This window comes from Thermobia domestica, chromosome 3 (genome assembly GCF_964235325.1).
Source record: "Thermobia domestica chromosome 3, izTheDome1.hap1.1, whole genome shotgun sequence".
Taxonomy (NCBI): Eukaryota; Metazoa; Arthropoda; class Insecta; order Zygentoma; family Lepismatidae; genus Thermobia; species Thermobia domestica.
In genome coordinates this window covers 116,558,492-116,575,679 of record NC_137456.1, presented here as the reverse complement: position 1 = coordinate 116,575,679, position 17,188 = coordinate 116,558,492, and the positions used below count along the sequence as shown (strand labels likewise).

Here is a 17,188-nt window from a genome sequence, read left to right as displayed (position 1 = left end):
GCATGTATATTTTGGGAAAAGAAGAATCACCGATTTGTTGATAAAATGCTTTCGTGTAACCAAAGTATAATCATGTGTTAAAGAAGTGTATAACCATCTTAACGTGAGTTTAACGTAGGCTTAAGATTATTAATACATCTTCAAAAAGTGCCTGTTAAAAGTGAGCAAAATTTCTACGAACTAGCTCAAAACTACATAAATCTTCATAAAAAATGTTTTACATAAATGTTTCACAGTGATAAGACTCAAAAGAAGAGGATTCTAGTGCAAGGAATTTATATCATATTTACAAGTTTTTTGACCTCTACATTGTTTACCGTGCACATGAAATAGTGCAAGATAAAATTGTTAGAAGTAGATGAGATGCATGTAAATTGGTTAGATTGCTGAGGAAGATGCCACCGAATCAGTACAAGTGATAATAGTAAATTAAATATTATACACTGTAAATTTATAAATTATGCTTTCCTGTAAGTTATTGCTTGATTGTAATGATATTATAATCAGATTGTTTAGCCGTTACTGCAAACTGTCATTCTTTAATCAGAAACTGTTTAGTTATATGTTGTTAAACAATGTTATAAATTGGGTTTACACGAAGGCTGTTCTATACTGGTTACGTTTCTTCTTATAGGCATAAAATATTGGGAGGTTGCGTAAATATTAGGGGAAATAATATTAGTTATAACATGTAAACTAGATACTGCCTTTCCTTTTAGAGGGACAGAAATTATTTTAAACATTGTGTTATTTCTAGTTTTGGCTATATTTTACTTCAATTTTTAGTTTTAGCTATATCTTATTTGAACTTGGCTGTATCCTCGAAGTCAGTATGTCAGTGTGTTAGAAATATCTGCACCCATATATATATGACAAGGGAGATATTATGTAGCCATCTTTTGTTTTATTTACTTATTTTATTACAGAACGTGGTTATTCTCATACCCGAAATGAGGAGATGTCCCTAAGTTACAGATTTCTTAATGGTAGCATATAGTAAGAATGCAGTTAATATTCAGTGCGAACATATTTCTCAGTCTTAATTTCATAGTAAGCTTAAAAGTTTACAGCAAACATAGATTTTAATTGTCGCATTTATCATTGCAGTTGAGTAGCTGCAAGTAAACTACCGTTGTATATCCGATGGACTTCATTTCAGATACGTATAGCTTGACTACCAAAGTATTTTGTCCCGATCTTCCGTTCTAAATAATAGGTTTTATTAATATAACCATTCGGTGTATGCATTCACAAAACTTACAGATGAAATTTCACAATATTTTGTGTTATTTTGTGTTTGCCCAAATATTTTCCTTTGTTTTGCTGTGTTCCTCTGGGATATATTCGGAATGTACTTTCGTAACATTTTCAAACAAGCTGTAAATGCGGATATACGAGATGCGTGTATGCTCAAGTGTAAGTAGAATCGTAACAGGTTGATGCAAATGCCAGTATGCTTGTCTTGTGTTCGGAGTTTCCGGATCTATTTTTAGTTTGTAGAAAAAAAATATACAGAGTGTTCCCTTTCCTGCAAACAGATAAAGAAATAGAACTGAAAGTACAGATACATAACAAAGAAAACAGTAATAGGAATTTCAGTAAGAAATTGCCAAACAAAATATTACGATGCTCCGTCATGCAAAATCTCTGCACGAAACTTCTCGCGTGATGATGATGCAATTAAATTCTAGTTGAAGAAGAGGTGGAAGAAGCTTGGTTATTTTGTTTCCAGCTATACGACGTGAAGTAAGCAATTGTGTGAGAATGAACAGAAGTAGTTTGGAAGATAATTAACATTAAATAGTATTATCGTACTATTGAGAAGTGTTATTGTACTTCGATATGGTTCATCGGGTCAGGTAGGTTATTTTTGATTATTCATTACGTTGAAAACAGATGGGTAGACAGTTATATTTGTGCTATGATATATGATTCAATATTTATGCATTATACTTCGTTGGATGTGTTATAACGTCTTTTCTATAAAAATGTTACATTTAAGTCAACTTCGATAACAAATGTAATTACATTTCCTGTTCAAATAGATACTGCTGTGTTTAGATAAGTAATACAAGAAAAGTGAATGGCAGCAAGATTCAAAACTTTGGGGACATGATCTTTAAAGAATGTTAATTTCGAACTGCTTTTACTATATTACAGTTAAACACACTGATTGATCTATACTGCAATGGTAGAACTGAAACCAGAACCTCACTTCGAAATTATTTACGTTTAGTTCCTTGATTTAAAGCGTATAATAGAAAGGAAACATTTGTATAATATATATTAACACTTTATTGTACAATTATCAACAAGAGAAAATACATTTTATCTACGGACTGTATGCAAAATATGCTTATTTTCTTTTATCGCAGACTATACCAAATGAATATCTAGTCATAGTACAAAATTATGTACAGAACTATCATTCCAAATATATCCCATTCGTACATTGTATACGTGTAAAGTGTTGTTCAAAATTTGTCTATGGTGGTCGATTATTGGACTTGTCTTGTATCTGTCGGACTGTAGATGCCAGATCTATCGATACTTCTTTCCATAGTAGAAGCAGGCGAATCTATTTGGAAAAACATCCTATCAATTCATATCGTGAGGCCTTGTTATAAGTAGCTCATTGTACCATACGATAGCTTTATTTGCATCTCACACACCTCTTCCATGTGAATAGACCATTTAGCAGCCTGTGAACTATCTCTGACCGAACATGCTTTCACTTATGTGGAGTCAGAATGCTTCATGGAAACACTCGTAAATAACACGAAAACATGTATGTTCCGATGTTTCAAATTTGATAAATTATTCTACTCATGAATTTCCATGTTCGTCATTTAAAGTTACGAGCGCGTAAACAAATTCACGTAACACGTAAAATTCTGAAATAGATTCCCTGTTTCATGTAAAACCTAATGGATGAAGTAAAATAGTTCTTATATAAATTTCATATTGTGTATTAAGTTGAATATATATATAATTCGCTATGCGGATAGAGAATCCGTATATTCTAGATTTTCTGTATATTATCTTGTTTAATTAGCAAGATAACAATTTATAGACAACTATTATTCTATAAATATTCTGCATGAAGGTACTTCTTCAAGTGAACATTTCTTACAGTTGGTTTGTTTTATTCACAAACTGAAAAATGAATATCTCTGAAACGTCAAAGTCCTAAAACTTTTTTCACTAATTTACAGCGATAGTAAATTGCATTGTGACTTTTTGATTCGTTGTTTCTGATAACCATTAACCCTTTTACACTTTATGGTTTACATCTGATTAAAACTACTCGCTGAGCAAATCAATAGGTTTATTGTAAAAATTAATATCGTGTAACAGTTTCGCCAACTATCCACTTTGGCTTCATCAGACACTATCAAGTTATGATCCTAGGATAAATAGGGATATGTGAAAAAAAATTCGAATTTTTGAGTTTTTTTCCCTATTTAGACACTTTTAGTCAATTAGTTTAGTAAAGTATCTAAAATATTATCACTATTTATCATGAATCCTACCTCCTTCTCTTCGAAATGAATCAGTGTTTCAAATGGTGCCACTCGCATGTCGGTACCATGTACCTGAAGAGAGAAAATTCCGTAAAAAAAAGTTTTTAAGAAAAAAAAATCCTTTTTTCAAAGTTTGAACCCCTCTGGGCGCCCCCTGTGTTAACGCTCTGATGTGAAAATCACCTCAAAAATTACTACGTAGTGTATGTAATACCTGTGCAAAATTTCGATTTCCTTTCTTGAAAACTAAGGACGGGAAAAATGTAAAGAATACCCCACGTTACCCTTACATAAATAAAACGCAAAAGACCTCTCAACAAATGTTCAGTGGAAGCTTTTGTTTTCAGCAGTGTACGTGACTAGCAGAGGATAGAAATGTTTGTTATTAGTCACCCTTCTCTCCCCTTCCCCCCTGTCACTGCTCTCTACAGCTCTTTGTTATCAATATTTATAAGAAGTTAAAAGACTTGTCCGTCGTAGAAAGTTAGTTAAAAAGGCTCTTATCTCGTAAAGGGGAAAGAAAAACACCTGTGTTTTTGTTCATTTCGTGCGTACACAACAATCGTCAAATCTATTTTTAGACTCAAGCCCTTTGCCTTCCACTCCCTCCAACTTCACTACTGCGAGACTGTTTTCTGTCCGCTTCTATTGCATTCCTGTATTTATTGTATTATTGTATTGTATGTTCCTAGTACATCTGGGAATAATATCCCAGAGGTTACATGGCATGCGCCTCTGAACACTGGTATCCAAAGGAGATGCAAACCCTGCTATAAAAAAGAGAAGGTCGTGAAGAGAACAAACTTTATGTGCCAGCAGTGCCAAGTGTATATCTGCATTACAAAAGATGGTAAATGCTGGAAGGAATTGCATGGACCTTCATAAAGTAAGTACAATTTGCTGTTTTATCTAATGTTCTACTTATGTTAGGCCTGCTTTTAAAGAAAAGGGACTTTTTCAGAAAGAAACTCCCGCCCTCAGTTAGGAATGGGCAAGAGACAACATTTAAGGCTGTCTCGTCTCGGTAAGCTGTCGGGAAAATTATCTCATCTCGAAAACTATTTATTTGTAGTGGAAGAGCTCTGCTCGTCTCGAATTTCTTAACAAAAATTCTGTATCATCTCGTCTCGTGCTCATCCCTACCCTTAGTTTTCAAGAAATGAGATTGAATTTTCTCACAGGTATTACATACATTAGGTAGTGTGTTTTAGGTGATTTTGACATCGAGCGTTAAAACAGGGGGCGCCCAGAGGAGATTTTAAAAATAGTATTTTTCCACAAAAAAATGCCTTTTTTTAAGGGAATTTTCTCTTCTCGGGTACATGGTACCGACATGCGAATGGTACCGTTCGAAAGGCTGATTCATTCCGAAGAAAACGAGGTACGATTCATGTTCCTACAATAATTAGGGATGACTCAGAAATTTTTGTGGATTTCTGTCATGATATAGAGGAACATGGGATATTCTTTACACGTAGGAAAATATTTTTTTTCCGCTCTCAGTTTTCAAGATACAATATTAAAATTTTACACAGGTATTACATTATGTAGTATGTTTCAGATGATTTTGGGATCTGAGTGTTAACACATAGGGGCGCCCAGAGGAGCCCAAAATTTAGGAAAAGGGATTTTTTCTAAAAAAATCTCTCTCCTGAGGTACATGGTACCCGCTTGCGAGTGGTACCACTCGAAAGGCTAATTCATTCCGAAGGAAACGTGGTACAATGAATAGTCTTTATGCTGAAGCTTATTAAATAAAAATTGACTGAAAATATATTTCAGAAAAAAATTGGTAAATCGGCTAGTGCATCAAGACTATTTTTTCTCGGACCATTCTTCGTACCTCATTCTGTTCACAATGAAGCATTTTTGCTACCATCCGCATATTAGTGTCGTGTACCTGAGTGAAAAAATTCGCGATAAACGAGGACTTTTTTAAAGTTCCCTTTTTCTCACTTTGGGCGGGAATTTCCTGTCTTAGGTAGATAATATTAAAATTTGACTGATACAATTGGGAACATTGCGTCATCCAAACAAAATTAGGTATGAATCATGATCCTACGATAAATAGTCTTGACGCAATAGCTGATTGAGTGAAAGTCTACAAAATGCCTGAAAAATCCCAAAATTTAAAAGGGTTAACTGTACAGGATTCGTATTAAGTTCTGAAAAGAATTTGGTCATTGTGAGATAGGGAAATATAACTTTTGAATGCTTCTTCTGCATAGTTTTCGTTCGAGACTAATGGTTCCATACCTATTAAGTTGTGTAGGTTCAGAGGTCCTGAATGTTGTTATCACAAAAAATCTCATTGCTTACAAAATTACTGGTATTGCTGTCAGACGTTTTTTGGAATGAACAGAAACATAGGTCTAGAAACAACAGAAACTGGATTATTTTGAATTCTTACATGTTTGATTTCAAAACTTGCCACATGGAATCCTCCATAATATAAAGCTAGGTCTTCGTTCATTAAATCCTTATGCGATTTAATATTCATCCCATGTAAGATGAAAGAAGCTTTCCCTTTATCTAGGGGAACTTCATAGTTCTCACGTCATTGATAATGAGCTTGCCGAAAGCATTTATAACGAAGGAGTTCCAGTCTAGGCAGTGCAAACCTAAGAGTTTTTCAGAGTAATCAAGTAAGACTTGATTGTGCTTATGTAGGGTCTCTTTGACGTAATAAAAATAACAAACCTTTATAAAAGCTAGTAGAAATTGGATTATCGTTATTGTATAAAAGTGCAGCGGTCGAAGGGAGAACTTCGTTAGTAAATCAGTACTAATGAAGAATGTACAAGAAAAGACAGTTTTTGCAGAAAAGCATATTGGGGTAAAAAAATAATAATAATAATAATAATAATAATAAGATATTTAACATACACAGATGGATGTTTCATTCAAAAGACGGTACCAAGAATGTTAACAGAAACAAAAAAAAAAGAAGAAGAAAAAAAAGAAAAGAAAGAAAGAAGCTCGATTTCTCTTAAAACTGAAAAGGCGCACAAGTGAAAGATTTGACAGTGGAAAATTTTAAATTTTTTTATGGAGTAACATTGTTCTTTGAGCACTACTACTACATCTGTCCTACTTTGTATATTATCTCTGTGAACAGGCCTTATTTACGTGTATGATGTACATCGTGTTTTTGATAAGGAGAAAACAAAAAAGTTGTATCTCGCATGCAAGACGCAGCATACTAGCTAGATCAGTGCTGTCCAAATGGCGGCCCGCCAAACCATTTTCTGCGGCCCGTAGCGCTCTCGCGATTTACGATTGTTATTATGATACTATTTTCATATATTCATTCATTAATATATATTCATTCTTTTAATGCTTCCACTCTTCTTTCGAAATGAGGCATTCATTTAGCGCTTCTGTACAACAGAAAGGCGCAGGCATCCATGGCAACACGTTTCTCTTACTTTTGTGAGTTTGATCGGAAAACAATGTCAATGTTTGGTAGCATTTGTTTCTGTGAAAGTACATTTTCCAGCATCAAGATTGTGAAGAATCGCTTCAGAAGCTGTCTTTTAGATTATTCTTCTTTACATCTCCTTCGACTCGCAACAAAAGGAATGGATGTAGATATCCCAGTCCTTGTAAACGCTGATAGTCACTCTCATTTGTCACACTGATTAGAAAGGCCTATGTAATATTTCAAATGCATTTTTATTCTTTTCTTTTGTAGTATAATAATAATAATAATAATAATAATAATACTATATTATTATTATTATTATTATTATTATTATTATTATTATTATTATTATTATTATTATTATTATTATTATTATTAGCTGTGGCCCTCCACCTTACTAGTAAAGACGGTTATGGCCCTCAGGCTCATTACAATTGGACATCACTGAGCTAGATTAATCATAAATGGATTATTCCCATTCACTTTGACAAGAGATACAAAAGTGAATAATTACCGTTTATTAGCTGACATACACAAAGTACGGTGCGTAAAAGTGCAATTACTTAACTTATTTTATTTACTACTTCTATTTTCGTACAATTTTATCGAAATTTATGTGTTGGATATAGTGACTTACTGAAAGCATGCGTAATTTGATATATCTGTTGGTAATATTCCGTGTGTACTGCGTAACATATTTTTAGGGCTAAAAAATAAATAAATAAAAAGTAAGTGCGCACATCATATATATACGCGTAGATATGATGAATAAAAAGTACAGAAGGCAATAAATGTATTGTATACTTAGCACATTCCATAGAATTAGCTCGGATAAACTGTGTTGTTGTGTTTTGCTGATTCAATAATTTATTTTTTATAAAAAAAAATCGCCATAATTGTTCCAGATATGACATTGTTTTTGTATTGTATTTAAATGCAGTGATTCCAGTGATTCAAATGTTTGAAGTAGTTAAGAAAAATATTTCCTGCGTTCACTCAGTATATTCTTTACCTGGTAACGTACAGAGTGACTGGTATCTTCTAGTTAAGCAAATGATTGACAAAAGTTTTAAAATGGAAAGAAACTTTTAGTCCATGTGCTGGAATCATCATCATAATAGCACTGGCCATACTCCTAAATTACGAATCTACGAAGCACAAGACAGCTTTATCAAAACTCACGTTTAAAGATTCGCAACTCTCTTAAAAAATATTAAGAGCAGTTTATGTTATTAAAACTATCTACTGTATTTTCTTTTATACAAACCTTGGGTGCAAAAGATTAATTTTCATTTGTCATACATAAACTTTTAAAAAGGACTCTCAGAACCATTGTTTTCGGATTCCTGGTTTTAGTGCGAAACGTTTTCGATTCTGCATGTAGATTATTAATTCCATTAAAATAGCAATGTAAAATGTGGAAACTGGATCATATACTGGAAACTGTGCGTGCTATTATACATTTTAATGGGGACCAACCATAGTAAAAATTTATTCTACTCTACACTTGCTTGTTTACTAAAACATTTTCCAAACGTTTCACATATGAAATAATTTTATCATTAAGTAGCCTGCTCTATTGTATTGTTTGATTTCAATATTCTGTAATTGCTCATGGTGGGGGTAGTTGCCTCAGATACAAACCGGAGTAGTGGTTCGGATCCCACTCAGATAGTAGAAGTTAAACTCCATCAGTGAGTCAGTTCTGGAGCTGCTCGTTTGGAGTCAATTCTGGAGCAGTTTGTATTATTTACAATGTGTTCTTACGTATGTTAGCAATAATAATCGTGCTTGAAAATATATTATAACTAGTAGAAACCATGCTTGCTTTGTGCGATTTAGCATAGATTTCAGAAATCTCTAGGTTCCAGGTTTTAATGAAAAAAAAAATAAATTCAAAAAATGTAAAATGTTCGACTGAATCATAAGTCGAACAAGGGTATCCGCCATACCGTACCAGTGTGTTAATCAGTATGCTACCTAGTTCATGTTCTGACCAGTCAAACACTTTAACTCTTAAGGACAGTATTCAACTACTTAGACCACAATGACTGTATCACACGATTCCTGTTGTGTTTTACACTGTATCTTCCATAGCTGCGAATTTAATTAAATTTGAAGAGTGAAAAATATTCGACTGCTCAATGCACCAGCACGCCAGCTGAAGACCCAGGTTCGATTCTTGGTCTAGTCGAATATTTTTCACTTTACGAATTTCATTAAATTCGTACCTATTGAGGATATGATGTTTGAACAGAGAAGAGTGATTGTTCAGGTAAGATGAATGTACTCTAGTGGATTAAGCCCTCGTAAGGTCATCGTGGATTATTTTTTTTTTCAGGGAGAGAGATTACTGTCAGGAATGAGGTCGGTCATTTAGCTCATCATGCTACTTCATGTAATACGCATTTTTAGAGTTGTGAAGTTTATTTTCTTTCTTAACGTAAAATGACTACTATCCGTTTGTTCTAAAACAATAAATTCAACTCACCATAAAAACTACATAAACGTCACTCTTCTTTCATAAAGAGCTTTCGTGTACTTCTATTTTTTGTTTGTCAATATTTCGACGAAGGAGTGAATGGAATATAAAAGGTATCAATTTTAGAAGTAAATAGTCAACAATTTTCATCATGAATTTGAGACAGGAGTTTAGTAATTTTTTTTTTTTATCTTATTCCATTGTCGAATGTGTGTGTGTTTGCATATATGTGTTAAAAATATAAAGAACTTCTTGGCTATTATATGGACCTTCAAATATAAATTGAATTGGTTCCTAGGTAAAGACATCTGAAGTTTTAAAAATTATATGTTACGAAGAGCTTATTACATAATGACGTCTAGCAAATACCTAGTATGTAATGTTGCATTGTTTGTAATGTTCCTTTATTAGTAATAAATCAGTGCTTTAGTCAAAATCTGCAGATAGCCATTTTTCTTTCCCCTTCTTGAAGTGATGGTTTACTGAATGTAATATATATAAGACCCTGTAATTAATGACCCTATATGTAATTAGATCCTGAAAATTTGAGAGTAACTTTCTAAAAGTCGACCCGGCACCAAATTCCTTTATTTTCCATAATGGCTTGGTAACTAAAAGATCAAGAAAATACTCTGGAGTTAAAAATCAATTTCCGATTCAGGTAAGTTATGATGGCCAACTACATTGTTACTATTTTGCACGAAGTTAAGGACAAATGAACAAATGATACATTTTTCATTTTTTCCGCGGGCTGGACACTGGCCATTATTGACTTAGACAATAAAGTTTCTCTACAAGCGATTTTATTTGTTTATTAACCTTTTTACTGGCCGATTTATGTTCCTAAAATAATTTTAAATTGAGATTTGGTTATGTCACTCATTTAGACGTATGTTTGACCATATTTGAAGTGGAACATATACACTACCCCGGAAAGTATGTCTTTTTAAACATGTTCCATTAACGGAACGTGGCCCTGTTACCGTAAATCTTGCATTGAGGTTTTGAAAACTGTTCTCAGAATCACTATGCGTATTTTATTTATTGGTAACTGCGTAATAATTTTATAGACGTATTGATAGTATCTAGAAATATGTGATAAGTATATTATTTTAAATTGTAATACATACAGTTTATTTTCACAATATTTGTTTATATAGATTTTTATTACATTTACAGAGTACATAAATTTTACTTTAGTCATACTGAATTGAAACATTACGATAGATTGTTCTCTGTCTGCAAGCTGGAAATCCAGTAAATCTAATAGTGGAGAACAACAAAGTGCAAAACAAACTTTCTTTTGATACACGTTACTATCTTTTACAATGTTTTCCCATAATGCAAAGGAAAACGATCTCGATGTGATCTCTTCTTACAATCTGCAAAATTTAGTCTTATTCGGCGCGCACGAAAAGCACATCTTCCTTGGTTTCCTGACGTTAGAAAATTGCTGTCAGACATTCGTAGCGCTTTTTGTAAATGTACTTATGTACTCTTGATCCTGTTGTTGACAAATCTCTGTACTTCTAACGAATTAGACATAGTGTAGCCATAAGCGGAGTTAGGAATTGCCTGCTGGGGGGGGGGGGAAACCCTCGAAACAACCGTGGCATTTTTATTTTTATCATCTTATAGGTGGAATTTTTGTTTTTTGTCAAAAAGTTGGGGGGCAATGCCCCCCCATAACTCCGCCTATGAGTGTAACCAAGCTCTGGAACTCAAGATGTGTCATCATATTGTTGTTGTTGTGTCATTCTCAATGATGCAACAACTTGTAACTACTGTGATGTTTTAGATATTCCTAAACAGGTTTCACCATAATCTTTGGACTTCACAATCCAGATGTATATGCGACAAAGAGTCGATCTTTTCTGTTTATTTCTAGGCTGTTCACTGCTTTTTGCGTACCCTTGTTTCATCAAGAGGATTTGTTACAGAGATTTCAACAATATTTTCATCGATATTACCACTTACAAAGGCAACATAATCACCCACATACATTTGCTGGGATTTCCTCTAATAGAAAGCCGTCTTCACAGATAATGTTCCTTCATCTGTGAGATTCCCTTCTTCTTCAGAGACGACGAATATCTGAGTGCTCGTCACCTAACAGTGTTTCCAAATAATTAACAGTCTCTTAAACTCTAAGAAACATCGACATGCCGAAAAACTCCTATGTACGAATTAGAGTTATGTGTAACACCGATAACGTTTGAATGTCAGTAAAACAGGTGCTTTGCTTAATTTGAATTTAGATCATTAGTTGTAAATAATATATACCTTGACAAAATATAAAATTCACAAATTACGTGAATATAACATGTCATCAAAATCTTAATTTTGAAAAATACATTGTGAAATCAAGTACGTATTTTATGCCTCCTGAAAAGTTAGAAAATCTAAATACATTTAGAAAAAATTCAGTATCTCATCAAGTTTGAATATTATAAATTTAAAAAAATTATGATAGCAAGCATGTATCAAGATGCGCACAGATAGTAGCGTTCAATAAGCAGTCGGAAAAAAGAGAGAATTCGGTAAACCTATGGCAAAAAATTCTTAACATGTATTATATCATTACAGGCCAATGTTCTAAAAATGGATCATTCTAAACAAAGGGGACCCAGTTAATCACGATATAAATTAAAGCCGAGAAAAACATTCTCATTTTAACAACCTACCTCAAACTCACAAATATGTAAATTTCACTTAAAAAAAAAGACTGCCCATTTAAAGAAGATAAAATAGATAAAAAAAAAAACAAAGAAAAAATATTTGTTTCAGATTACATAGGTCTTCCGTAAATGCAAATAAGAGAGAGTTTTCAAGATTGTTGATTTAACTGGTATGTTTTGAATATGCAAGTGTATATTTCTTCCATTTTGAGAAAAATACAAAAGCTACGTATTGAAAAGCAAAAATGTTCCAAAAAATGGAATATTGGTATATAAAAGGTTAAAGCAAGACAGGAAACCATTTTTCTGTTTCTAAGAAATAATTTACTTTTGAAGGCTTTTCGCCGTACGTAAAGTTTCTAGTGTGTCAGATTCTAGCCTTCAGTTATAACAGCAGTGTTACATAAATGATGAAGTAAAAATAATACAAATAAGTATTTACATAGGTCTACGCTCACCTGACACGATGAGAATGTCATGACTGCAACTAAAGGAAATCTTCTACCCGTACATCCCTATTAACATCAACAACGCTTTTAACCACTTAAAGTTAATTTCTATACAGAAAAATGTTTGGAAAAAGTCATATTTTTTTTTTTTTTTTTATTTCATATTATCACAAATATGTTTTTTTCATGGACAGCTCTGATTTTCATTAAAGCTCCTTCGTGGTTAAGCGGTTAGCGTACGCACCTTTAGCGTTGGAGACCCGGATTCGATTCCCGGCGGGAGCTCATGTGGTTCGGATTCCACGTTAATCAGTAGGTCCCATCTCATATAGCCTCGCTGCTGAAAGGGACGTTAAACTCAAAATCAACTCAACTCAACTCTGATTTTTATTTAGAACTAAATTTACGAAGTATAGCAGCTGAAAAAAACTTCTGGATTATACCCATTTATTTGAGACATAGTAAAAATAACTACAAAAATAGAGTAAAATATGCTACCTTTGGAAAAATGGTTAGACTTTGTTATTGAATAGAAATACAATTTAATAAACTAAACGAAAGAAAGAGTAACGCTAAGCTCCCTGCCTGCAATAGCACTGAGGACGGTATTTGTTACAACAGTAACACACCCGCATTTGGTGTTAAATCAACGAAGTGCAGAGCAATAAGTTTCAAACGAGTGCAAAGAGCTGCTCTTTGCAACGATTTACATCACGAGGAAATATGTTGGGTTAATATAAAACAAAAAGTAAGAGACAAGAATGCCCGAAATAATTTGAGTTGATCAACTTTTATATATTATCTGCAATCGTAATCATTGATACCACTTCGATTTTAGTAAAGAGATTAGAGTGTAGATGGAATACATATTCCTCGATCTATTACCACTTTTGCCCTTCACTGTTAAAAGCAGAAGTGGTTGATTTTCTACTACTTCATGGTTTAGTAGAGAGATTGGAGTGAAGATGGAATATATTCTTGGAATTCTTAATTGATTACAAAAAAAAAAAAAAAAAAAAAAAACCTTTTCGATGTCTATTACAGTTTTTATTCTATGGCGATCAACGTTAAAACCGCAAGTGTTTGATTTATTTCATTTCCTGTTTGAATAGGGATTAAGATAGAAGATGGTACGTATTCTTAGTCCAGAAGAGCAATTTCCCACTTAAATATTCAGTTTTCTTCGTTGACCCTGTTAGAAAATATGTGATAATAATTACAACGAAATACGAATATTTCTTAGGATTCCAATATAGTCTTTAGTCATTTTAAAAATGTTTTAAACACTTAATGACATTTTTTTCCTTCGTCCTTCCTGACAGGTATGTGACAAAATAAATAAATAACAATCACCTCTGTTTCAAAGAGCTTTGTATATTCGTCCGTAGATAGGGTTGTAGTAAACGAAAGACTGTGTACTGGAAAACTAAATTAACTGATGGAATGCATTATAAATAATAAATACTAACCTTGAACTTCACTAAATACTCGGTTTACATCGAATAATAAACATTGAAAATTGAAAAATTTAAAAGAGAATGTTATTTCGGTAATTAGAGCCCAGGTTAGGGTTTAGATCATGGGCACAGGATTAAAAAGAAGTTCGTTCTTCATCCACGAATTATTTTACCAGAGACGTAAACAGGATGTAACACACTGTGTGACGTTCAACTTTATTAATTATTTGAGTTGTTTATTGAACCAGTTGTTATTTTAAATATAATTTCTAAAGAATGAAAAATTTACTATGTGAGTCTACGAACCAACGTAATGTCAACAACAGTGACAACAGTTACATACCGATATGATTAAATTAATTAATCTTCTGAAGTGTTTCTCAACAATACGTAAAATAAAATTTTCTTATTAATTTAAACTCAGGAATACTTCTAAATATTAACCCCGAAATTTTTAATGAGAACCCTCCACCTTGGACACAGTCCTAAGTCTTTGTTAATAATCATCATCATTTGTCTCAGTTTAGTGCCTTTTCTAGTAAAAATTTTGTTAAATCCGTTGTAGAACAGGTACTCAAAACATAATCAATAAAATTGATTTATCAATTTAATGTAGTGAGGTTGGAATGCATCATGATTTGAAAGATGCATTTTTAAAATCCTAACAAGTGTATATTTAAGTTGAATTCAGGTAACGCTATCAACTTGAAAATACAGCATTTGTTTTGTGTGTTCCTCTCTTTTTCAGTTCTAATATTATCGAAGAACAAATGAGAAGTAAATCGAAGAAGACTTGTCCGAAATGTATGAAGGAAATGCAGAGTCCGTCAAAGCTTGTGGAGCATTTACGCATCCACACTGGAGAGAAACCGTTTGTCTGCGATATTTGTGAAAAAAGGTTTACCCATAGACAAAGTTTAATTCGGCATAAGGAACTAATGCATAGAAATAGACCCTTCTATTGTACGGTTTGTTCAAAAAGTTTCTCTACTGAGAAAGAATTTGAAGATCATAATTGGATTCACCAATCCACTGTGATGCCTGTGAATAGAAAAAAGTGAACATGTTCTTTAAAAGGAATACTATTTCTTGAATTCTTGCTCGGTTTTTAATTGCAAATGTAATGAGAAAAACTAGATTTAGTACTACTTCACACAACGCATCATATTTTTGTACACTTAAATATACACTTTAAATTAATGTTTGTTGTTCATCTTATTTACCGTAATGTTTTTTATGGATTCTTGATTTGATTCTGGTTGTTGCGTTTGAAAAAGAAATTAAAGACTAATTACTATGAGAGACTACGTGAAAGTAAGAGACACATGCTTCTACTAGCAATTTTTTTCTTTGTATATAAATAAAAGGTTGTGAAACAATGTGTTTGCACTGCAGAATAGATTCCGCACTTCTAATATAATATTATGGATTTTATTTTCTGCTGTTGTCCACTCCGTATATATCAGTGCTGGATTTTCTAAAGTTTTGGTGACTAATACGATTCAGGTTTTTTTAATTCATATTTTTTTTCTCTTTCCCAAATTTAAAACATGAAAGTACTAACGTTACTTAATTAGAAGTGTCACGTTTTATTTTTGTGGCGTTATATTTTCTCAGTTTATATTGAAACCGGAAATGCTATTAGATTTCTACTATTTCTGGTTTAAGTAAAGATATTAGAATGAAGATTGAATATTCTTAGGGCGTAATTGATTACAGAAAACCACTTCTTGCAGTTTTTGCTCTATAGTGATCAACTTATAAACCGTAAATGGTTTATTTCTATCACTTCAGTTTGAATAACGACTACGTCAGCGAACTGGGTTCCTAAATTTTAGACCATTCACATTCTGAGCAAATTTAGTGGTGATCCATCAAGTAATTGATTCATTCTTAAGATTTTTTGTCTCCTGGGTGGACAGATGGACAACATTAAGAAGAAAGGAGTTTTAGTAAACTAAACTCCTTAAAAATGATCAGGTAAACGTAGAATTTTCAGTGTTTGTAATAAATAATATAAAATAAATCGACTGTGAATACTTAGGAACTGCGATATAATGATAAATGACTGAAGATATTGTGTTGTTTACTAATTTTGTAAAACTATGAGAAGTTTGGTATGCCTCACTATAAATTGGGCTTTAGCATTGGAGATCACTAACGTTTCGACTTTCTTGTTTATCATCTATACAGCAATTAATTGTATTTCCTAGTAGCTCCTATGTACGGTCAGCTACATGATAATTTACTTTCGTCGTCTCAGTGAATACCGAGCATAAATATTTCTAATTTTAACTAATTTACGTTAAAGTATGTATAATTATATGTGGATAATTACATATACGTAAATTTTACGTTCGTTTATGTTGTTTTGTTTAGACCCTTTCTCTAGAATCGCATGTACTCCAATGTAATGCCATCTGCTTACTTATATACAACATCGACATAAATTGAAAACAGGGTTTTCTTTTTTTCTCGCTGTTTACACACAGTTTCAGAGTCGTCGAATTGGTAGTTTTAATAATCTAATGTTTATTATAAAAAGATAAACTGTTTCAGAGTAATGCATTGTGTTAGATTTTTGCTTAAAATTCGCCACTTGTTGCTCTTCCATTAACAAGCAAAATGTTTTTATATTTACAATACTGACCAAAAATTTCGACTACCTTGAATTTGAATGAACATATGCTGTGGAGCTATTATTTTGGCACGAGACCTATGCCACCCTGAGATGGAGACATTCCTATATCAAGCGTAAAATTAGGCGACTGTTGGATCTCGATCTGAAAGATTTTACAAATGATATGTCTAATTATGATTCTTAAAATGGACACAAAAAAGGACAGTTTGTGATAGATATTGCATAGTGCACAAAAGTGTATAAGGTAAGACAACATATAAGTTTTGTTTGAAAGATATAAGCATAGGTAGTCAATGCAGAGACAGATATTTAAAAAAATACATGTTTCTTTGTTCTTTATACCTTGTTGATAAGTTAACGTTTAAAAAGGCCAAAGTACTATAGATTGAAAAGTGTTAACGACTGGCTCTATACGGCCTTATGTGCTCTATAGGACCATGTGTGTAGTGTTGTTGTTGCTATTCCAACGAAGAATAATTAGGCATACGTAGCCATCGTAAACATTTTTCAAAATTGATATTTTTGGCTTTTTA

The 17,188-nt window shown here is 32.7% G+C and overlaps 1 protein-coding gene across 29 annotated transcripts in view; it reads left to right on the top strand.

Annotated features, from left to right (window-relative positions):
* Positions 1-17,188, top strand: part of LOC145680677 (uncharacterized) — a 246,213-nt gene that overhangs the window by 39,815 nt on the left and 189,210 nt on the right. The window contains exon 4 of one of the 29 annotated variants that reach the window (XM_081751566.1): positions 15,809-16,318. The exons of 25 other annotated variants lie outside the window; for them this stretch is intronic. In XM_081751566.1, the coding sequence (XP_081607692.1) occupies positions 15,809-15,845 (37 nt within the window). In that variant the 3' untranslated portion in view covers positions 15,846-16,318. Of the gene's footprint in view, positions 1-4,216; positions 4,411-9,289; positions 9,848-14,762; positions 15,760-15,808; positions 16,319-17,188 lie in introns of those variants that run through there. 3 more of the 29 variants (XM_081751546.1, XM_081751567.1, XM_081751563.1) reach the window with 3 other exon arrangements.